Below are 24,517 nucleotides of genomic sequence, written 5' to 3'. Positions count from 1 at the left end.
AATTTTCTGGGATTGACCAGTGGTGCTCATTTGTAAAATCTGTTAAAGCCTTTTCAGATCAGAACATTTACCAAAATAGGCTATCCAAAACCAATCCGGTTAATTCTCCATGCACTTAGTTGGAAATATGCAGGTTCACTTTGTCCTGTCTCTCACGCTAATGTAAAACACATGACATTTTACTCAAATTGGATGGTGTATTACACGCCTGTCCTGTTGCATTCAGTTAATACTACAATCTCTAATAAGTGCTTCAGTGATAGCATAGGAAATTGGGTACGTATGATGTGGGCATGGCAAAGCTTAAACATTGTTTTGTTTTTTGAAGGCTGCCTTTAAATTTATTTCTGAGATTGTTAACCCTAATCTGGAAGCTAATATGTTGGGGTGTACACTACATGTAAACGGTTTAATAAAGCAAATTGATAATTATTTTGTATTGTCATGTTAAGAGCCCACTGTATGTTAACCCCTGCTCACTGAGTTCATGCATAGGAAGCTAATAATGATTTGTAAACTCGAGTATTGAAGTGCCTTGAAAAACAGTGCACTAAAATATTTAACCAAAATATAACAGTTTCTTTGATTTTTAATGTTCATTGAAACTCCATAATAGTTGGCGAAAGGGAGGAGAAAACAGAGCTACTTTAAAAATTAGTCTTATTAGCATTTTAGGTACACATTTGGATCTTCATCTGAATTATTTACTTCTTACTTTTTACTAGTATATCTAATCCAGAATGATTGTATTATACCTATTTAGTATATGTGAACGTTGTATGCTAATATGATTACTTTTTTAAATGTCTACCTGAAATCAACACAAAAATTATATAGAAAATAGGTGCAGATCAAAGTGCAGCAGCTTAGGACTTCATGTTCCTTACTGCTGTCTACACCTGCCAAAATCTCTGCCCACACTCCACTCTACATCTCATTAGTGTGCCTCACTTTGCTAAAATCTTACTGCCACTAGACAGAGCCCATCATTCGTGGCGATGGGTCTTTTAAATTAGCAAAACCAACCTTTCTGATCTTTGCATGGCTACATTTGCTGCACCATTCCCATAGGAGAGTTCTTCTCTGATTAGACAAACCCCATGATTTACTACATGACACCAGGGATTACCAAACTAATTATGATTACTTGAGCATCGTACATAAATGTATCATCACAACTCAGAGACAAATCTGGACTTGTGCAAGCCCTTTTGAAACATAGATATCCAAACATTACAGCATCTTACTCCATTCCGCCATTCCCTCTGGGTTTTAACATCCACCAAGGGATAGAACTACCGAGATAAGAGGTTGCTTAGTCCTTACTCATCACAACATTGGACTGCACTTTGACTAAACCGTCCTGCTTGTGAATGCCTACAGCTGTCCATGGCTATCTTCCTCCAAGAAATCTTTATCTTTCTCATACCTTACTGCGCCCATTGCCCCAAACTACCAATAACTAGAAACCTTACATCAGTACTACCACCGAAGGCTTACCTTGTTGCTGTTATCTAAGTGACTTTAACTTATAGGGTGATGACAAAGAGGACAACATTGTCAAATACATGGCAGGCATGGGTTTCTCATATTTTTCTCAGACTAATATGCATGGTAAAAGTCATACATTAGACAGTCATCACCTGATCCCTATAGGTTCTATCACACTCGTGTTCTGGGCAGATCATTATCTGGTGGATTCAGTATACATTAACTAGTCCTATTACACTTTTAAGAGTCCTCTACCATCGCTAAGACTCTAAAGCGCCAATTAAATACAGAGGCTAGTGCATAGTCTTGATTCATGGGCGTGTGAAGAAGCATTTGGTAACTATAAAATTCCCAGAAACAGTTCTCCTCGCTTGCGTATCCAGTTTAGATTCGCAGTGCTACTTGGATCACCCTGTAGTTAAAACAAGGTCCAAAAAGAATGCTGTAAATATCAAGTTGAAGGCAAACTAAACTAAACTAAATGCTCCTCTGCGCAATTACAAGGCAGCCATCATGCAAGCTAACTGGAAGTACTGGAGATCTATAACTGAGCAAGCCACATGTATAACCACAGTGTTATTTCAACATTTGACAAATGTAGCTGGTAAAGCCAATATCACTAACCTTGTGTGATACTTTAAACACTTAGGGCCTGATGTAGATCTCGGGGGAGTAGTCACTCAGTCACAACGGTGATGGATATCCCGACCACCGAAATATAAATTCCATAAGATATAATGGGATTTATATTTAGGCGGCAGGGATATCCGTCAGCGTTGTGATGGAGTAATCCATCCATTGAAATCGACATTGGGCTCTCAATTACAGACAAAAATTACAACACAAGAGGGTTTTCCATGACTGTTAAATGGAAGGCGTTACCAAATGTCTGATCCAAGCTCATATTTTAATTTTCTTTGCTTTGGAGATGGGGGTCTTAATCTATCACAAGACTACTCCTAGTTCTCAAACCTACAAGCTTCCCTCTTGATCCAGTACTAGCCCGGCTGTAGAAACACAATCATGTGCTTTGAACTACTGGTTCAGAGCTTCACAAATAATCCTTTCTCAGAAGAGGTAGTTCCTACTGATCTCTAAAGTGGGGTTAGGACCCCCTTGTGGAAAACTCAGTGCACCCTTCCATAAGAGCTGTTAGTGAGCCCCTGTTCTTGGAGAAACCTTCGAGAAAATAGCGGTAGCACACCTACAATCTTTTCTGGACTCCCCCCTGTCGTCCACTTGTGTAGTCGGCTAAAGCGTGAAATGGAAACAGCACTTTTAGGCTTTTGAAACAAGAGTTTTGACTGGGCTGATAGGGGACACTCCACTGTCGTGTTTTTTTGGCTCTCAGCTGCCTTGGGCACGATGGACCACCCTGATTTCATTGATTTTTTAGCCACAGTATCTGGGACATCCTCGCTCAATGGACATGGTTTGGTGCCTTCTTATACAAATTAGTGTATTTGAGCTAAATACCCACAACATGTCATTAAATGGTCCCAGAGGATTCCTCATACTCTCCAGGACTATTTAACACACACCTGTCTCCACTGTTTGGTGTATAAAGTTGATAAGCCAATGACACTCATGTATACAAAAAGGCGACATCAGATATGATTGTCGTTAAAAAAAGGCAAGGCTACCTGAAAGTGTGCCAGGACTGTACGAAATCTACCTGGTTAAAACTGAATGGCAGAAACTGCAAAGTTGATGGCTGGTGTGCTTCCAAATGTCCAAGCCACTGGAAGGCACTCTGTCCGCATTTTATTCCAGCATTTTTTGCCCACTTCAGACTGAGACCAGGCAAATGTAAATCAGCCCTGGTCCTGCTCCAATAGGAATAGTTCAGCCCAAACTGGCAGCCCAGGTCCCACTGAATCAAATTGCAAGAAACCCCAGGCCATAGGGGGTTGATGAGGAAATGAATATTGCCACCTCTGCTAAATATGAGATATAATGTATGTAACGTATATCCTTAGAATGTGAGCCGCCAACAGTTATTGTTGTGCACAGTATTTCTTATTTTGGGGTTGGGGAGACACTAAGGTTATAGAGCACTGTAGCTGTTGTTTGGATGGCTTCTTAGGTTAGGGGTCCCTTAAATACAGTCTATAAAAAAATCAGGTTCAGCTGAAAAAGTGGGAACCTCTAGAGATCAGTTAATGTGCCTCTTCGATTCTTTGCCTGTGACAATTGTTAACTTTAGTGCCTTACTAAGTTATAGCAAGCAGCGACTATACCCAAATTCTGATGCCCTCGTGTGTGACAGAGCTTTACCACAAAATACATACAGGTTACTTCTAAGCCAGACCTGCTTGTATGCAAACATGGAAGAACTCTTTTAGAGTATATGTGTGGCGGGCTTAGGGCCCTTAAAGCTAACATTCTGAATAAAATAATAATTAATGCTCGTGATCGCAGTGCTAATATACACCGTACTTTCAGATCTATTTGTGCTAACAAAAGAGGCTTTTCAATTCCCTATTATACACAGTATTTATTTATTTATAGAAAGTTTTATATAGCGCCTAAATGATCATAGGTGATCAAAGCTAATAGTTTTCTGAAAGTTGCTGTACGAAGTTGCAAAATTATCTTGCCTTGTCAGGTCACTTTTTGGAAGAAAAACAGAAAAGCAACATTTGGTTAGCCTTCTGTGTGGCTCTTTCTGTAGATCCAGTAACAGTCATTGTCTACTCTTTATGGAGCGATGATGTAAGAGGGTGCGCGGGGAGTAGCCCCTTCTTTCTCAATAGAGAATAATTAGTGGGAACTGTATAAGGAGGAGTGAAGATTTGGGTGTAGCGATACACACCGATTGCGATTGTTGAGAAGGGAACTTCAGAGATTTGATATGCAACTGATGGCCAACAGCTTTGATGCATGCGAGGAAGGATACATGATTTGGCATATTTATGCTTGAGAGATTAGACTTCTTCAATATCATAACTCTTATGGAGCAAACAATATATGCATATATGTATTCATAGATATTAGGTAGGAATTAGACTAATCTATTAATGGAAGTAGGGATGTGCAATGTAAAATGCTTTGGGTATTTTTAATCTTCATTTGAGTTTTGATTACGACTGCAAAGATCATTACAATTGATATCATTCTGATACAGATGACCTGATTGGTCATAAAAAATAATCTTGTTTTGCATTATACTAACACTATATACTGTGTCTCTACAATTTTCAGAGGTCAGGAAGTGAGTCCACGCACACACATGCATTTATTTATGTACATTTTCCCTCCAGATCAGAGTTTCTCCCACAGGGTTGTCTGGCCTGTAATAACTTCGAGTCTGAATGACCCTAACTCATCACAGATAAATGTGAGACACTTGCCAGTTATCTTTCTCTTGGGCAGTGTAACAAATATTTCCCCCTGGGCTAGGAAAATCTATGAGGGATTCCTGAAAACTTGGAAGCTCTCGCAAGAGTTGATTTTTTCTTTCCTCACAGGTAAATTATACTCCAGAGTAGAATGGCTGGGGATCCAATGAATCTTGAGCGCATTGCATCAGTAACTATGGTAACACACGCAGCCAAAGGTCATTTGCGACTGTTCATTTCAAGAGGGCATTAGGCAACTAAAATTGTTTATTCCAACTAATATGTCTGTTTCTTGCTTTTTAATGGCTAGTTTGGTTTTAGTGTCCCTTCTTTATTTTCCCCAATAGGAAGTGCTCTGTATCACAGTCGGCCCCCGAAGCGATGACGAGTTTGTGTCTTACTCCCAGCTCGAGAGCATGCTTCAGGGACTGAGGCAAACACTGCAGTGCAGGAAGGTAATGAACACAAATTATATATTTTCCTGGTTTTTGGTCTCTTGAGGCTGTAAGAAAAGTCCCTCTGCCAACTTAAATTCATAGAAGGTATTAAAAGAATGAAAATGTAATTTAATAAGTGTTGAAGTATAAACATCAGTTGAAGAAAACAAATGTCTTGGATCAAGTTGCAGTTTTCTGACGCAGTTGTATTTAATGTTGGTTTTGATGATTAGACCTAATTTAGGCACCGGAATTTCAATTGCTGTTGAGGGCCTTTTAATAACTAATTTCCTCCTCTTCCGTAATTATTGAACCATTCTTGTTTTTGTTTCAGTACTTGTCTCATGTTACAGAGCCGCAACTGGCCAAGTGCACTGCTGAGCTTGCCTCCTTGCTAAGTAAGTAAAGATACATTATTGCTTTTGTAAAGTGGTGCATGCGACCAATGGTGTTCTCGAACTGCAAACGGCTTTAAGTAGATCTTGCAGTGTACGGTTTAAGTCCTGAAATTACTTCAGAACCAGCCATGATCCTGACAAAGTGACAGTGTGTGGTGTATTCAATCGAGGCATAGGGCCACCTTGTAAAAAGTGGGTTACGTTGACACTTCATATGGTGATACATAGAGCTCACTGTAGCGTGACCGGTTGGTTTGCTTGCAATGGTGAAAAATTGTCTTATTTTTGGGGCTGCCGGGAAGTGGAGTGCCAGTGACATAACATGTTGATTCAAATATGGGCTATGAATACGGGTTCTGGTACTAAGCGTACGGAAATGGTAGATCTTCAGGACCCATCTAATATATAGAAATACTTTCTCAAGCCTTGGGTTTCAAGGAGTGCTTAGCAGAGTGAAGACCCTGCACTTGAATGTTAGGGAGTTGTCTCTGAATCTTCTGTATCTGACAGGGTGAATGGCAAGTGTCAGGCTAGCTGACCTTTGATGTCTGCTACGCTTGAAAATCTTGGTGCTGTATCCCTGGGTAAACATGAGGGTTACATCAGTGGAGCATCTGTAGAAGTGAATGAATGAAGCATTTCTATAGTGCACGGCTACTCAGAGGAGTGTCCCGGCGCTTTTAGGCATGCAAATGATGAGTAGACAGGGAATCATGGCCATACTCCCCACTACAGTCTGGATAAGAACATTTTCAACTCCTTTTTGAATTTAGTTTCTTCAGGGATCCGTCCCAAATAATCTAGCAGTTCATTCCGCAAATTAGCTGCTTTAACAGTGATGTAGGAACCTCCACTGCGCTGTTTCTGGAAGCGAGGAGTCACAGTAAGACCCGCAGAGCTAGAGCACAACAGCCTCCCAGAGCAGTATGTCTCGACACAGTCATTTAGGTACCAAAATCCCCTATTGTTGAGGACTTGGTGCGTAATGGTCAGTGCTTTATACCTAATACACTGATGAACTAGCAGCCAGTGAAGTTTGCCCTGAAAAGATGACACCGAAGTGTATTTCGGAATTTTGTATAATAAGCAAACTGCCATATTCTGCATGATCTGTAAATGCTGAATCAGATATACCGGTAAACTAAGGTACAGGACTTTACAGTAGACCAACCTGGTTACAATCAGTGATCTGACCCCTGTAATTTGGGCCTCATGATGAAGCAAGTGAAGAAACTTCCTCAACATGCGAAAAATCCTAAAGGAGGATTTCACCACTGCTGACTCTTGTGCTCCAAATGAAAGCTGGGTATCAAACAATACATCAAGATTTCTGGCCACTGCCGTTGAAGGGGGCGGCGGGGGAACACCATCAAGGCCAGGCCCCAACCCAGCCAGGAAGGGGATCCCGCTCAAATAATAATTCAGGCTTATCAGGGTTGCACTATTGGTCTTCAGCCAATCTAGCAGTCACACCAGACCATTGACGAAGGCTGCCCTCTCCCTCTCAGGCTCCCCATTATATGCGAGCAGGGGCTGGGAATCGGCATACGCGATGATCTTGATATAATGGGATTCCACCAAATAAGCCATGGGAGACAAGTAAATGTTGAAGAGTGTGGGACTAAGAGAGGAACCTCGTGGCACCCTCCATTTCAACTCTTTACTTCCCGAAGCATATGGCTTCATCCATGCTACCTGCTCGCATCCTCAAAGGAAAGAGCCCAGCCAAGTTAGCGCAGAGCCCGTTACACCCAGGTGTTTTAACCTGTGCAGCAAGACGTTGTGATGCATTGTATCAAATGCTGCTGACAATCTTCCACTCCTGGAAGCTACTGTACAATGCTCAAGGTGAGCTCAAAATGTAGATACATACATCTGTGACAGCAATAATTCTTTATAGATACTGGTCTCTTTCCTTACATGTCAAACAAGTAATAGCACTTACAGGACAGAAAAGAACAACATTGATATGTGGAAATCTTGTCTACCATTAGGCCTTCGCCTCCAGCAACATAAGAGTTAAGATATTTTCAATTTGGAGGAGGTAAGTTGATGATACTAGTTGAAACCAGGCAATATAAATGTTTCAGTTGTACAAGAATTGCACATTTTTATGTACAAGAGAGGATCAAGTGAGTGTTAGAATTCCGATGTGTAATTCTACCTGCAGATTCCTCACCTTTGCATACTCCGGTCCTGGTAGAGGGCACAGGTTCCATTACGATGTCAGGCACAGGGTTGTGATGATGCTCACATTCAGGAAGCTCCTCAAGACATGGATCTTCACCACCCCAAACCAATTAGCACTGTCACTAATATAAACTAATTCCCCTCTTAGTCTCCTTTTCCCTCCGTTAAACACTCTCTTGCTGTCCGTATAAGCGCCAAGATGCTCCTTGGAGTGAACGTTGCGCTATACAAAACCCTTTTCATTCATTCACTCATCGTAGCTAAATTGCCCCAGGACCAGTGGCCTTACGTTGGTTCCGTTTTTTCCGTGCCTTTTGATGCATCCAGAGCTTTGTTTTGTTACACTCCGTGGAGAATTTTCTCTCACAAACTTTTTCCAAGACAGGTACATGCCACCTCGGAAGTGGTCTGCTTCCAAGTCCTACCATCGGTGCAGATGCACCCGAAGACCATCAAGGAGTGTAGGATAAAACATTTTGTGGCTCGCTCTGAAGAATGCCTTAGGGATGCTGCAGGACGAGGTTGTGATCACGGTCAAGGGCCAGGTCCAGATCAAAATGAACTTCATCCCCGCCCATCTCTTCTTCTCAAAGGTCAAAATTGACAGTTGAGTCCAAGCCACGTTCCCCATTTCTGGACCCAGAGTTAGTGGAGATTTCCCCCGTGGTGTTGCCCATGCGCCGTCTCCATTCCCACTGCCTTACTCCCTCCCTCATGTCCATCCATGTTCGCAGATTGCCCAGCGCTAGGGACAGATCCATCAGCTTTTAATGCAGGCCATGATTGTCACCTTTAGAAGAGCGGCCAACTCCTCTGAAGCACCCTATGGTGAGCGATGCCCTTGGCACTGTACAGATTCTCTCTTGTACAGTCCCTATCTTTTGGGCCCCTTCCACACTCATAAGCTGGAGACTGGCATTAGTGCCACCGTCGGCTCCAGATCAAACACTAAACTCGGACTCTGTGTTCTAGACCAGCATGACTTGGCATACGACGCACCTTGTGTTGGTGGCAACGCACTCGGCGTCCATAGGGGTGCAGCAAACCTGACCGCCACCCTTGTTGCCAGTCAAAACCCCTCACTCCAGGTTAGATGTACTTGCCTTCTTGAGGAAGAATAATGTGCCCTATACCTCAATATGGGGGCTGAGTTGAATGTTCGATCCCAGGGTGGTTCACAATGGTGGCTCTGGGCTATTTCCATTGTTCTATTCCTCCAAGAGGCCAGTCCCCAGACATTAACGCTGACCCCACTCCAGAACCCACTATGCCCCCCCACCGACCTACCCACTGTAGATGGCAGTTTTCCACAATGTCATCAGAAAGCAGCCAAAGTCTTTGACCTACTATTACTTTCAGTGGAGCCAAGGGCTAATATCCTCCATGATATTTTACATGAGGCACCGTCCACTTTGGAGCCAACGTTTATATTCAGCGAGGCTCTTGGGGACTCCTCGAAGGAGCCATGGGCAAAGCAATCCTTGTGCTCGGCGGTTAACAGGATTTTTGTTTGGTGGTACAGACCAGAACCAGTGGATTCGCCCTCCGAACCATTCATCCCTCACCAGAAAGCTTGGTAGTGCAGAGTCTCTCCACATCCAAAAACAATCTTGAGGCTTTCCCAACTCACATCCTCTGGACAGTATTGCAAACTCCTGGAAGCTGTAGGGGAAAAGGCCTTTTCGAATGTCAGCTTAGCCCAGTTTCCTTTACCACCGCCTGCCTGTTAGTGAGAGATACCCATGCTCTCTTGGACATGGCAGCTATGGTGATCCCAAATCTCCAGGACCATCTAAAGAATCACTTTTCAGAGGTGGTAAGGGATGACCAGGATGCCTTTAGATATATAATCTGTGGACAATATGGCCTTATCAATGGGCACAAGTGACCTTTAGACGCCATGCATGGATACTTTCCACAGGATTCTCCTCCAGTGCACAAAAACCCTGGTTGACATACATTTTGATGGAGAGAGACTCTTCAGGCAAAAAGCAGATGCCACACTAAAGTGCTTCAAAGAAGGTAGAGTGTTCATTAGGATTGCAGTCAGATCATTGGGACTTTTCATCTCTTCAAGAAGCCAAGCCCTTTCTCCTAAATAAATTCCAAGCCTCAACGCCTGGTCAGCAGCAGCAGAGTAATCCTTTTGTACAGCAGTACAGAGGGACAGTCAAGGGTCTTGCCAAGAAGCTTCCTCCCTCTACTTCCTCAGCACCACCAGGTAAGCATCAGCAGTAGTGTGTCTAGGAAGGATCCCTAGCATATCGGTCGGAGAAAGGATATGTCCTTTTCTGCAGGCCTAGAAAACCATCTCTTCAAACCACTGAGCCCATAAATTATAGAAAAAGGATACACCTTACCCTTTTGCCAGCATCATCTCAGCTGTCCTCCATGTCGATCCGCAGGTTCTGGAAAAACATCTGCAGATCCTGCAGCAGGAGGTAGAGATCATCCTGGTAGAATGGGCAGTGGAACTGGTGCCAGAGCAAGAACTAGTTTAGTTTGTGAGCTTATATAGCGCTTGATTCACCCCCTAAGGGGTATCTCAGCGCTCTTAGATTTGCAAAAGAGTTGTTGCAGTGGGCTGATGTCGAAGAGAGCGGTTTTCAAAGCCTTCCTAAATTTCAAGTGGGCTGGGCATTGCCTTAAAGCTATGGGAAGTTGGTCCCATAAGGAGGGCACCGATATTGTATTGCGTTCTTATGTTATGTTATGTTATGTTAATATTTATTTATTAAGCGCTCGTACGCCCAGGGGCTTCATGGCGCTATCGGAGGGAACACAACACAAAGTACAGCTCAACAGTAAGCCTGGATGAACAGCCAAGTTTTGAGAGAATGTCTGAAACTGAGAAGATCTGCACTCGTTTTTAAGTACAACGGAAGCGAATTCCAGAAGGTGGCTGCAAGGTGGTCAAAGCAGCAGCCACCAAGAAGTTTCTTTTTAAAAGATGGAACAACCAGTAAAGCTTTTTGAGCAGAGCGAAGATTTAGTGATGGATTATATCTGGAAACAAGGTTTTTTTTATAAACTTCGGAGCTGTATCCTTAAGGTTTTGAAGATGATACACTCTTATATAGCGCAGACTTCCACCCTACGGGTATCCTGGCGCTTAGACGTGAGTATGACCATCATAAGAGTAGACCAGAGTAACAGTGGGGAAAAGGCTAGAGATCGGTCCTAGGAAAGAGCCTTTCTAAACTCGGTCAGGGAGTTAGCTTGTCTGATGCTCTGGGGCAGCTCTTTCCATAAATCTGTGGCTGCCACACTGAAAGCCCTCCCGCCCCTCCCCCCCCCCATCCTAGAGCGCTTAAATCTGGTGATCGTCATCAGATTTGCACTGGAGGAACAAGGCTGCCTCTTGGGGTTGTACCACTTAAACTTCTCTTGCAGTGGGACTGGGCCCAAATCATGTACTGCTCTGTAAGAAATGCAGAGCAATTTGAAGCGAACCCTTTCCTTAATAGGCAGCCAATGAAGGTCTTTCAGGGCCAAGGTTGTAGAAGACCTGCGTTGCCTATTTAGCACCAGCTTTGCTGCCATAGACTGACTCTTTGTAACCCCTGAAAGATGTATTGTGGTGCTCTCAGATACAGGGAGCTGTAGTAGTCCAGCCTGCTCAGCACTATATTCCTCACTACAAGGGAACGGGAGTCCTTTGGGAGTAGCGGGAGAATCTGCCGTAGCATGCGCATCAAAGAGGAGCACAAGCTAACGGTTTTGTTGGCCTGCGACTCCATTTGGAGATTACCATCTACCAGAACCCCCAGATTGCGCACACTGTTGACTGGAACCAAAGGCTCCTCCTCAGGAGTGAGCCTGAACTCCCGAGGTAGATGCTGGGACATTCTGGCAGTGGGGCAGTATACCACCTCTGTTTTCTCCCCATTGAATTGTAATGAATTTCTCTTGAACTATCCAGCAGTCTGACGCATACACTCGTGGAATGTATCCATGGATACCGCTTGTTTCCCTTCCAGGGAAAACACCAGTTGAGTGTCACCACGTCACCAGGTCGATACCAAAAGATTTAATAATGGGGAACAGGGGCTGTAAATAGATATTAAAAAGAATAGGGCTGATCGCAGAGCCCTGCAGTACCCCTTGGTGTACTGGAGACTTGCTGGAAGTGAACGGTGTCCTAGTCACCACCTGTTGTCTTCCCGATAGATCTGACTGTAACCACTGTAGGGCCTGTCCTTTCACCCCTATCTTCTCCAGTCTTTCGACCAGTACTTTATGGCTCACCGTATCGAATGCGGCCGACATATCTATTAATACTAGGATGGTATCATTCCCATTGTCGGCTCGCATTCGTAAATTGTCCAATACGGTTGCTAGAGCAGTCTCGGTGCCATGACCTGGATGAAACCCAAATTGGTCCCTGTCCAACAGATGGTTATCCTCCAGATAGTTTGCTAACTGCTTTTTCCAAGATTTTATTCGGATATGGCAGAAGGGAGAAGGGAGATGGGTCTAAAGTTTGCTGGTATCTTAGGGTCCAATGAGATTTTTTTTAGCAGGGGTGTCACTACTTCCTGCTTCCACACCTCCGGGACCACTCCTTCTTCCAGGGATTGGCTGCAGATCTGTTGCAGCCAGGGGAAGGTTTCTTTTTTTTTTTATATATATTTTTATTAATTATAACACAAGAATAGAAATACACATATCGGGCATCATTTGATGGAACATAACATAATAGTGAACGGGCAGATCAGTCTAGGAATACACAATAGTTATAGGCATCTGAAAAACATCGATATAAATTGGAACTGAGATAAAGCAATACGGTACAGATAGCCTTGAGCAAACATCATCGGATCCCGCCCAGCCAGAATACAGAATATGAGACTCCAAAACTAGACACCCGGATATGAGGATTAAATGATCAGGAGAACATGCCACATTTCTTGTGAAGAAGGAAAAAGGGAAATAGACAGGTCATAGAACAAAATAAAGGAAAAATAAATAAAAAAACTCTCAACCCCCCACCCTGCACCCCTGCGGATGGCTACGACCTAACCCCACTAGCAGCGTGCCTGTCGCCCTCTAAACTAACCCCAAGGAAGGGAAAAGATGGAGGAGGAGAATCGTAAAAAGCAAAGCAAATACACCCCGGTCTCCCGTACCCCCCGCCAGAATCCATCACCCCGAGATACAATCAAACCGACATAAGCAATTTACAAACCAATCGGGGGGGGTATAACAAGGCACCACCCAACTCCCTTCCCGTTACATGTACAATCCCGGCATTAAATCAAGCTATTTTATCGAACCCAAGCCCTCAAGATCAACCCTGGCCAGTACGGTACTTCATGAAAGTCTTGTCCACTCGAACCACCATCTCAATCGAAAATGCAAGACGATCGTCAAAGTTCACTTCGGTGTTGCAGGATCGGCAAACGGAGAAAATTTCACGTGTTCCACAAAACGAGCAACGGAAAGTGTCCAGAGATGTCAAGTCTTTCCAACAGTCACTGAGGAATTTGTAACAGCACAGAAAACTGTCCATAGCTGAATGAGGCGGCAGAAGGAGCAAGCAGGAAACGCTAGCAACAAACACTGGCTCGCTGACTGTGAATTGGGAATCGTAAAAGCACAGTAAATCCGGGTTATGCCCGGGGACCTCGGACTCAGGTGTACATTGCACCGCTGGTATCACAGGTGGAAGAGAACTTAACGGAGAGTCAGAGACCGGTCCCAAGATACCCTCCACTTGCACGCTCAGTGTCCGGAATACAACGGCGAGCTGTGAATGGAGCGCCTCAATGGCGGCCATGACGGCCTGCAGCGATGGCGTACCTTCCGTCCGCCCCATCTCCTCTCACGAAGAGGCAGAGCTGGATTCGTACCCCGGAGGCCGGCTTCTCCGGGGCAACAGGTCACGCAAATCCAGTGATCACAGTGGGCCCTCCCCGTCTCGTAAGATCGACACCGACGCCGATAGCGAGGGCCCCGGCCCGTCAACCCCGGGAGGTCAGCAGGGTCTCCGGGCGTCGGACCCCCAGACACGGCAGCCGGCGCGATATGCTGTTGTGTTCACGGTGTAGACCGTTCACAATGCCACCGTCTGAAAACAAACAGGTTAAGAGACACTTGGGGGGACCGGGCTCAGTCCAGGTCCAGCGGCCGTTGTTGATCAACTCCAACCCGGATAGTCTAGAAATCGAGGCCCCGGCTTCCACGCGATGTTAGGCCGAGAATGGGAACACGGCATATCTTCGGAGTCCGATAAGATAAAAACCTCGGGATTACGCCTTCAGAAGCAGAAATACTTCATGAACCCGGGAGTCTGGTGCAAATTCAGGATTAACAGCAGGATATACGAGCCGCTGGCGGAGGTCAACGGAGCCGGGAGCTTATGCGGCCATCTTGGTTGCTGGCGTAGCTCCTCCCCCGGAAGGTTTCTTGACCGATAGTTTTCCAAATTCAATGTGGAAGGGGTCAAGAGGGGAGCCCGAGGACACACTATGAGCCAGGTTGTTAAGAGTAATCTGTGAAGACTTGAAAGTTATCCAGGGAGATATTCACCCGGGGTTCTTCATCCCACTTCAGGATAAGATTATCCTGGTCACTATTATTGTTAGGATGAAGATCTCCAACAATTTTAGCAATTTTGTCTTCGAAATGAGCGGCAATCTCATCACAGAGTTTCTGTGATGCCGCCACCTTATTGCTCGTACAGGTAGGACTGGAGAGGTCCCTAAAGATTTTTTGTGCTATCAGGAGCTTGTAAAATAGAGTTAGAGTGAAAGTCTGATTTAGACTTTGCGTTAGACTCCTTGTATTTAGACTGAGCTAATTTCAATTCTTTCTTGTCTAGCTCTAAATAGTTCTTTCTCCATTTCCTCTCGGCTTTCTTACATGACAAACGCAGTAATTTCAATTCCTCGTTATACCAGGGGGCTGAGGCTTTATTCCTATTTTTGAGACTTTTTACTGGGACCATCGGGTCCAGAGTGCTAGCTTTGTGGTTACAAAACATTTGGTCATTTTCCTCCACGGAGATGGAGGAGGTAAAGAGATTTAGATTCGTAAAAATCGGCTGAGTCTTTTTTTCCCCCCTAATTTAGCCCACTCTCTTCCTTTCCTGTAGGTCACAGGACGGTCATTATTATCCTCAAATCTTTGTGTCTTGATGTTAAAGTGGACTAGATAGTGATCAGTCCAACTTTGTGGCAATATGTCTATCACTTCTGTCTCGGTCTGATTGGCAAACAAGAGATCTAGAACATGCCCCCCTTGGTGAGTAGGTTGTTGTACCAGTTGTTGTAAGTTGAGATTCGCACATGTGTGCCTCAAGTCTCTCAAATGACTGCCCAAACGTCCGCTATCCCATAAATTTAAATCTCCCAATATAATCATTCTAGAATGGGTTAGGGTCAGGTTAGTAATGATGTTTAAAAGTGCTTGAAATTGGGTATCTTGTCCTGGGGGTCTGTAGCAAATCATTCCTGTAAGTAGCCTACTTTTGGCCTCCTGCAGCGAAAAACCCAGGATTTCGATCTCTTTGACATCATCTATCTTTAGCAGCGCAAAATTCTATTTCTCCTTGAAAATCACCCCAACCCCTCCTCCTCTTCCCACAGCCCCGGTTTGTGAAAGATTTTATAACCTTCAGGGCAAGCAAATCCCATTTCAACAGTGGAGTCGGCACTAGTCCATGTCTCAGTTAAGAGTAGGACATCCAGATCCATGTCTTCTATCATGAGAGATACTTCCAGATGATGTTTTACTAGAGATCTGCTGTTGATCAGCCCGCAGTTCAAGGGATTTTTTTCGTGGCCTACAACAGATGGATAATAGTGATAGCCCCTACCCTCCCTCGTACCTATTTTAAACAGCTGTTCCCTAGAGTATGTTGTCCGACCTTGTTCTCCGTCAGAACGGGCAGCGTGGCTGGCGCTGAGCGCCGGAGTGCGGACGGGCACAGACAGTGCGCTTTACAAATCCCCGGATTGATTGATTGATGGTTGTCCTGTACCTGGACAACTGGCTGATCAAGGCCATGTCGCCTGAGAAAGTGCTCCATCATTTTCATGGTTTCAATCTGTCACCCCAAATCTCCCCTTGAGCCCTCTCAAAAGTCTCCTGTTCATTAGGGCGGTACTAAATACTGTCTCACTCAGAGATTTCCCTCTTCAACAGAGGATACAGGATACCATTACGATGTTTCAGATGGGAGCTCGAGCCCATGTTCTGTAGGTCCTTAATTTGCTTGGTTTGTTGGGTTTTCCTGGTCATTATAAACAACAGTGGCCTCATCTCAATTACACTTAATCCTAACAGGAATGACAATACAAGGGTTTTCAATAACCTTCTCAGTTCCCTTGAGTGTGATTACTTACACTTCTCTGATTTGTCACAGTGTATCTATATCTAATTTTTAAAAACAACCATCCAGGCTAGGTTCCACCTCCAACCAATGAAAAATTGTGAAAAAAGCGAGAGAGTACCTCACGGTAGAAACACCAAAGTGGTTGCTGACTGGTACTCACCAGCTTACCCACTTATCATCAACGGCCACTCTCTATCTTTTTGTGTGGAAAAGGAAGAAAGAGAAGTGTATGCTCTCCTTTTAAAGAACCATAACATAAATGTAGTGAAAAAGTGATAGTAAGTGAAACAACCGTGCTTACTATTCGCTATAAGTGCTCATTGAACCCCTGTGAGAATCAATGAACATAATTCTCACCTTTAAAAACCGGTAAGGCGTGCTGGCCAACCAATTTTATTCGAAGCTGCAAGCCTTCCCAATTAAAAATGGTTCCCATCAAACCATTATCAATTCAATGTTGCTAACATGTTTCGTTGCTACACCATCTCGCAACTTCATCAGGGCTAATAGGGGTTCAAATTCTCAATCTTCACTTAAGATTCGCCTAAAACCTGACGGTTGGGGAGCCACAGCGTACCTGCAACCGTCTCCAATATGAACACCGTGTCCTTTGATCACGTGTCCTAGGGAAGACTATACAATATCTAGCCCCCCGGGCCTCACCTTTGTTTCCCCCTGTGACTCCTATTGTATTGATGGATTTTCCTGGTCACTCATGCATGGGATTCCATTGTGATCTCCAGAGATGCTGCAGTCAAGTTTAGCTGGTTGGAAAGGTAGGAGAACCAGTTGCAAGGAAGATCTTTCTGCTCCCCTACAATAATGACCACAGTTGTAATGAATGCTTAAAGCCTATGTGAAGAGGCAAATTGGAGGAGCTGGAGATCAGAGGCTCTGGACACCAGAAGAGCAGAGTTGTTGCACCCATCTTCTGGGACGGACAGCTATCCAGTTGATTTTGTTCTCCTCCCGGTACTTCATGGTCAGTAAGTCCAGAACTTGACCGACAATACAACCATGATGTGGTACTCAAACAGGAGAGGTTGGTGGGGCGGAAGTAGGGTCTCAGACTCTGTTGAGATGCCACAAGTACACCAGCACTGCTCATGGATGGTGGCCGACCACATGGCTGGTTTGCTGAACACCAGGGCTGACAGGATCAGTCTGCGTGATCTTGCTGACCATGAATCCCTCTCCATCCAGAGGTGATAAAAGACCTCTTTGCCCTTTGGTACATACCTCACATGGACTTCTTTGCCACTCAAGACATCGCCCACTGCCCAACATTTTGAGCCTTTCTACTTCTGTTATAGGGAGCGTTCAGGAATGCATTTCAGTTGCAGTGGAAGATTCTCTTCCACTTTGCATTTCTCCGTAATATCCTTGATTCCTCTGGTGCTGAGGAAGATTTACCACTATCGGGCCCTAGTCATTCTTATTGTCTGGACTGGCCATGAATGGTGTTGCATATAGACCATAAGCACCTATTGATTGCTGCCGCTCTTCACCTAGCACTCGGAGTTGACCTGTTGTCCCTATTGGGCAGAATCTGCACCCCAATCTTCACAGCCTACACCTTATTGAGTGGAAATTGAGCGGGGAAATCTGAGCGCCTATTCACCTGCCACCAATAATTGATGGACGCATTCCCTTCAGGGCGTTGCCCTTCCATGAAATCCGTTTACTCTGGCAGATGGAACCAGTTTGTTTCCTGGTGTACTGAGAGGATGATTGATCTGTTAAGTGTTCCATGCTAACGTTTCACAGCTCCCACGGTTTTTGGCTAGTCGAGTGGTACATCTCGGCACTGTCTACTTGCCTCAGTTTACCAGATTAATCCTCTCTGTTTACCTCCCTGGGGTGATGAGACTTCAGAAAGGTTTAACAAACATTTGTCCTCTAACCTCTTTTTTAATGAATTGGGAGCCCTGTCTTGAGGGGTTCCAGTGGCTCATATCTGCAAGGTTGCTTCATCATTCTCTCTCCATACTTTTGCCAAACACTGTTGCTTGGCTTCATAAATGAGGAGAGATAGTTATTGTGCCGGTCTGTCATTCACGACTTTCTGATTTAATTCTCCAGTCCCACCACTCAAGGGGGGTATTGCTTGGAAGTCTATTCAAGGTGATGATAGAAGTATCCATCAGAAGATAAAGTTACTTACCTTCAGGTATGATCTACCTACAGGTTCCTCACTAACCCTCTCTCCTCCCCCTTCACGAGAAATGAATTGCCTTTTCTAACAAGATGCCACCCTAGTATTGTACTGAACCACTGCTTGATTATCAGTCTTCTCGATAGCATCTCAGAATACACAGGAAAAACGAAGTTGAACTGATGTTGGGGCACAGATCCTAGCATTCTATGGCTGCGAAGATGTCATCACGACCCTCTGGCCAATGTAATAAATCCTGCGCACTCTATCAGCACCAGAGGGCTGTTGGTGCATGTGGCATATTTAAAGGTGTAGAAACAGTATCCTGGCAGAAAATACATTACCCCAGAAAAGTAACTTTTTGAATTGCTAAAAAAAAAGCACCTTTTCTTGAAAAGCATATTTTTTTTAATCTTAATAATTTCTCTTGTGACAGAAGTATTTTGAGTGTTTTTGCTACTAACACTCTTTTAATAAAATGGATGTATTTGTTTCTTCTAATTTAAAAAACCTGTTTCTCCCCAAAAGTTTCTAATCGAATTCCAATCCAAGTGGTGTCACAAGTTCAGGCAGCGGAGCCAGAGAAGGATGCGAAGGTCACTGATTTGCTTGAGTTGCTGCTTTCAATCTGGAAGAATGATTTCCAGGTGCCTGTTCCCATGCAGCTAATGTTTAGCCCAAAAAATGTTGACTACATGGCGCACGCAGATCCACATCAGGTGAGTCATTGAAACAAGCAACACACATTACCTTGTTGTTGTAACATACAGCTTTACTTTCTCATAAAAGTAAAAACAATGTTTTAGAAAAATCCTGTGTGTGTGTGTGTCTGTGTGTCTGTGTCTATCACTAACCAGCCAGTCCCCTTGTAGGACCTCAAACCCAACAGTAATAATACAAAAGTCATCTAAATTTTAAAAATTTGTTAAAGATTTAATTTCAAAATTTTAAATTTGTTTATATTCCTTTAAAACAAAAATATGGTTGGTATTTCTTGTGTTTTTTTTTACAGTGTTTACATTTTCAACAGAAGAAAAATACAAAACTTAGAGAGGAAGCTCTGCTCTTTCCAACCCCCTACCTCATTAGAACTGGCATTTGCAATGCAATAGTTCTCGCATTTAGTAAAGTTAGAGCTGTTGGCGTTGAAAAGAGCAACGTTTTGTACTTTTGTTTTTTATTTGCAGTGGAGTTATTATATTTGCATAGCACTATTGCCAATAGTATAAAAAAGCAAAAGAAAAAAACATTGTCATTTTCAATGTCAACAGCTCTAACGTTAACAAATGCAAGACCTATTGCATTGGAAATGCAATTGGTCTCACATTTGTTGGAGTTATTGGCTTTGTAAATGCCAATGTTTTTTACCTAGCCATGTTGCAGGATGCAGTACCATATGTGACCAAAAGATGACCTATGTGACATGTGGTACTGCACCCTGCAGAAGATATGGTAAATCCACCCTAAATATAAGGTATTGCATTCAAGACAGTACCACGAGTACATTCAAATAGCTATGTCCATATATGTTAGAGTTTGTTATGTTAGAGTTTTATTGAGCGCGTCAGCTGCCCCAGCAACGGGGCGTCCCGGCGCTAATATACAATTAGTAGCTTTGAAATGTGGCAAAACAAATTCTATTGATTTCGGATTAGGTTGTACTCTGTGTGGAGCTGATGAAGGGAAATTTATAGAAGGTCCCATATAAATCTGAGATGTGCTAGTGAGTAAAGTAACCGTTGCCAGCCTTGCTTAGGACCAAGCGTGTGTCCTGCCTTAAGCCATTTAAGAAAATAATTCTCTGAGGCTGTATTTAAAACCTAGGGAGCAGCAACACATGTAACAGCGCAAGTGTTGCCTAGGCAATACTTAAAGAGATCAAAGGCCCCCCGCCCCCTCAAATATAGAACTATATTGACAGAGGGGCTGGCCAATCATGGTGTTTATGAAGGTCTTCTTGCTTCATCCATACCTCAACCTCTTCTCCCCCTGGTTCTGAGTCAATACAGATTGCAGCATGACCTCTGCTGTTTGTGGGTGTCCGAGATGGTACTCCCACCCTCTCCAGAATCACCTAGATTAGCTGGATAAACAAGTGCATATTTCACTGCACAGCAAACCCATTCATAAACTAGTTGTTTATGGTTTCTCCCATTGTGTCTTAGGTGCCAGGTCAGAGAAACCTCTCCCCTTTTCTTTGTGGAACCATTGTCTATGTGGATTATATATGTGTTTATCAAACTTTTACTCTGTCATTTTGTGAATCAAAGATTCAATTTCTATCTCTCATACATGTTGATCTTATAGGTAATGTGAGACCCTTCTCTTATTTGCATGCAGGTTTATACAGCGCAAATGAGGCTCAACAGTATTGACCCTCTTTTAGTGGACATTGTGAAATACAATAGTGACAAAGTCACAGTGATTAATAAAATCTGTAGACATTGGAGAGGAGAAATACAACAGTTTGATATCGGACTTTAAACAAAATCAAGAGAGCCCATAGTTTAGTCTGTATTTCTTCTTCATCATCTCCATTGGTGCTTGCTGGTCAGTCTGTACTTTCCTTCTGTGGCATCTGTCAATAAAGATTGAGTACTCTGCTATTTTACAACCTTTACTCCAGTGTACAGCAAAGCCCACAAGTTCTGCTCCCTTCTCTCAGAATCCACTGAATTCTGATTTGTTCGGTCATGGCCAGTTCTCAAGCTCTTTCGTTCGAGCAGCAAAAATCTTTTTTTCTTTACTAAAGTAAAGTATGTGCGTGTTACTCGGTTCTGCCTCTCTGGCTCTGCGTGGTTACTCTGCTCTCTTTGGTGTATTACGCGGCGGCTGGACCCCCTAAACTGATCCGATGTTAAGGGTTCTGCTTCGACACTGCGGCAGGACTTTGATACATTCCTGGAACTACGCCGCGGCTAGCCTTGCTAACCTTGCTCGCACGTCAGGGGGAGTAGCCAGCTTGTCGGCTCCACCGCAGCTGGGAGCCCACCTGACACCACGTCCAACCAGGCGAAGTACGCCGCTGAGACCAAAGGAGACGCAAGCAGGGAGAGCGCTGATGTCCACGCGACAGACGAGGTCTACACGGAATCGGAAGACCTGTCAGACGCGGAGTCAAACACACTCAGGTACGATGGCGACGGCAGCGGCAGCAGGGCTAGCGGTAGCAGGGGCGCCAGGCTCTAATAATGAGTCTCAGCAGACACAACAGTCACACACTGCGAACATTAGCATTATCGCTGTGAAAGGTAAAAATCAGCCTAACAATTCAAAAGCTGCAATGGACCCACGCAATGAAATGAAATGTGCTCCAATCTTGAAGGGAGGTGGTAGTGCCGAGCCAAAACCCAGGTCTGAGCTAACACGAAAAAAAAATGAACAGTAAAGATGTAGAAATCAATGAGAATGCAGCTACTACTTTACCAGTCAAGATTTCAATTTTGGCTGAAACCACGGCGGGGAACAATATCGGAGGAGGAGGAGTAGTGGATGAGGCATTTAAAGCAGACAGTGCTGCGATTAAAAATCTAATGAAGGGATCGGATAAGCTGCCCCACATAAACTCAAATACAAATGCTAACCTGGGTTCAGCCACTCATTCACCAACTTTGGATATATCGCATAGATGCCAAACGACCACACAGAGAGTAGATACTACTGAGGAATTACTATCTCTGGTACAAGACCAAAGGGTGTATGACGAACAGAATCTTAATATTAATGCCCAATCACAGTCAATTAACAATAAGACAAAGGAGAAACTAAGTGGTGAAGGCGATGGCGTATCTCAAGTATCTACGGTCATATCAGACGAAGACTCTAATTTAGAATATGATGAAATATCAGAAGAAGAGGGAGCTGACGAATCATTCAAAGCTTTATCTAAAAAAACTATAATCAAGAAGAAAAAGACGAAGGGTAAGACCATCCAAAAAAATCTGCTATTTAAGACAGCTTCGAAAGAATTGCCAGGGAACAAGAAAAATCGCCTAATCGATGATAGCCCTCTGAGAAGATGGATAGAGGCAAAGGGAGGAGTCAAGACTATGGCTTTAAGACTCTCCGGTGCAAGCCCTGATGACACGATCTGCACACAAGATCCTAAACTAAACCACCCTAAGGTCCCCTCATTAGACTCTTGTTTAAGTGCATTGTCTTTAAATCAAGTGGTACCAAGGAACACTACTTTAACCAACACGGAAGGGATTTGTGAGCCCAGAGCTGGGGGCTCCCTAATAACCTCAGGATCTTCAGTAATCTCTCCTACTTCTCCTACTTCTACTCCTACTCCCACTTCTATTATTTCCTCTACTTCCCCTGCGTACATTGTAGAGGCCAATGAATCTGAAGACCAAGTTCCTGAATCAGTTGTTAATAACCTTGACCAGCCAAGTGAAGACACGGAACCATTAAAATTAAGCCCGAAGAAATCCCAACTACTCTTGGCTGAGATTCCTGTTAATATTCTCGGATCAAATCTTGAGCAAGAACTTGTAGAGAAGGTGATGGATGACTCAGATACTAACTCTCCAAAAGCAATAGCGGGTTCCGTAACCATATCCGCACAAACACCTGCTCAAATGTCTCCACAAGATTCCTTCAACCTCCCAGGTCCATCAAACATATCAATGGTAACGATTATGCAGACGCTTCTAGAACAAAGAGCGGAGATACAACAACAATATCTGCAGCTAAGAGAAGACAATACTAAATTGCAGGAAACTATGAGAGATATTGGTCTAGGTTTGGGGGGAGTGACAAAGGACATCGAAGACATTAAACAACGAATAGTGGAAGTGGAAGAAGATGTGAATAAGACTACGCTAACTGCTAATCAAAATACACTAAGAGTCTCCAAACTTGAAGCTAAAGTCGAAGATCTTGAAAATCGGGCACGAAGGCAAAACCTTAGATTATTTGGCATACCAGAAGGGATGGAGGGCTCCGATCCGCGGGCATTCATGGTGAAACTCTTTCAAAAAGCCTTTATTGATCTTGCCGATTGGGACTGGGATTCCCAGCTACAGCGAGTGCACAGACTACCTCTGACTCAAAGAAACACAAGCAGTAAATTTCCCAGACCGTTTCTGATTTACTTTGGCAACTTTTTATTGCGGCAAGCTGTATCATTTAAGGCTAGGCCTAACAATCCGGTCTCCGTTGACAATCTCACCTTCTTTGTGAAATCTGACCTAAGTAAGGGCACAATGGACAAGCGCTGGGAGCTTCGGAAGATGATAGATGCCTTTAAAAGTTTAGGATGTACGGCCTATCTCCAAGAACCTGCTCGCCTTAAGGTCATTCGCAATGGTCAAACGACTTTTTTCACTGATCTTTCAGCCGCTGAACAATCTTTGGAAAAACTCTCTTGGGAGAATGCAAAAGTAAACCAAAACGAAAAAGTCAACTAAGGAGACCAAGTAACTGGCGCACATGCTTTAATGACACTAATGACACTATTTCACCTTTCGCTTCTTTAGTGTTTAGCTCACTGAACTTATTTGTATTGAGCACATGATTCACATTTTTTCTTTGTTTTGATGCATAACCATATTTAGGGCTTGTATTACTAAAGTATTTCTTTCATGGGCGCAGCCATTCTTTTTTTTCTATTTACTTCTTACTCTGTAGGCGTGTGTTTATGTATTGAGCAAGTTAAGATATGGCATGAGCGGTTTCTCACGTGTGCACCTTCACTACGCTGCCCTTTCACCGGCAGCACAAGATAGAGGGGTGCTCCCCCCTAAGGGACGGGAGGCTGCTAGGGTGGGGTCGGGGTTGTTGCAGGGGAGGGTGCGACAACACCTGTCGAGGGTGGGTGGGGGGTAAAAAAATGGGGGGAAAATTGGTGGCAGGATTCAACTTTCGTTTAAATAATAGTAGAGTGGTAAACCTAATTATTTTGAAAAGAGTAAAGATAGAGGGGACTTATAAAGATCAGAGAAACTCCCTAACAGTCAAATGCCTAAATTAAGAATATTATGTTGGAACGTAGATGGCCTAAACAGCAAAAACAAAAGGAATTTAGTACAGGAAGAGATAAAGATGTACAACCCCAATATAGTTTTGGTGTCAGAGACTCATATCAAATATCAAGATCGTAAATTACTATCACAATTGAGATACGAATTGGTTGTATGCTCTACTCTAAACGAAACTTTTAG

At 43.8% G+C, this 24,517-nt stretch overlaps 1 protein-coding gene across 1 annotated transcript in view; it reads left to right on the top strand.

Annotated features, from left to right (window-relative positions):
- The window catches only part of CDAN1 (codanin 1), a 205,490-nt gene that overhangs the window by 173,265 nt on the left and 7,708 nt on the right, over positions 1-24,517 (top strand). Inside the window, exons 24-26 of the mRNA XM_078659513.1 lie at positions 5,180-5,287; positions 5,604-5,667; positions 18,879-19,069. Coding sequence (XP_078515639.1) covers positions 5,180-5,287; positions 5,604-5,667; positions 18,879-19,069 — 363 coding nt within the window. The remainder of the gene's footprint in view (positions 1-5,179; positions 5,288-5,603; positions 5,668-18,878; positions 19,070-24,517) is intronic.

The sequence above is a fragment of the Lissotriton helveticus genome, chromosome 9, assembly GCF_964261635.1.
Source record: "Lissotriton helveticus chromosome 9, aLisHel1.1, whole genome shotgun sequence".
In the NCBI taxonomy this organism is placed as follows: Eukaryota; Metazoa; Chordata; class Amphibia; order Caudata; family Salamandridae; genus Lissotriton; species Lissotriton helveticus.
The sequence above is the reverse complement of the archived record's forward strand: the minus strand, read 5'-3'. Positions and strand labels throughout refer to the sequence as shown.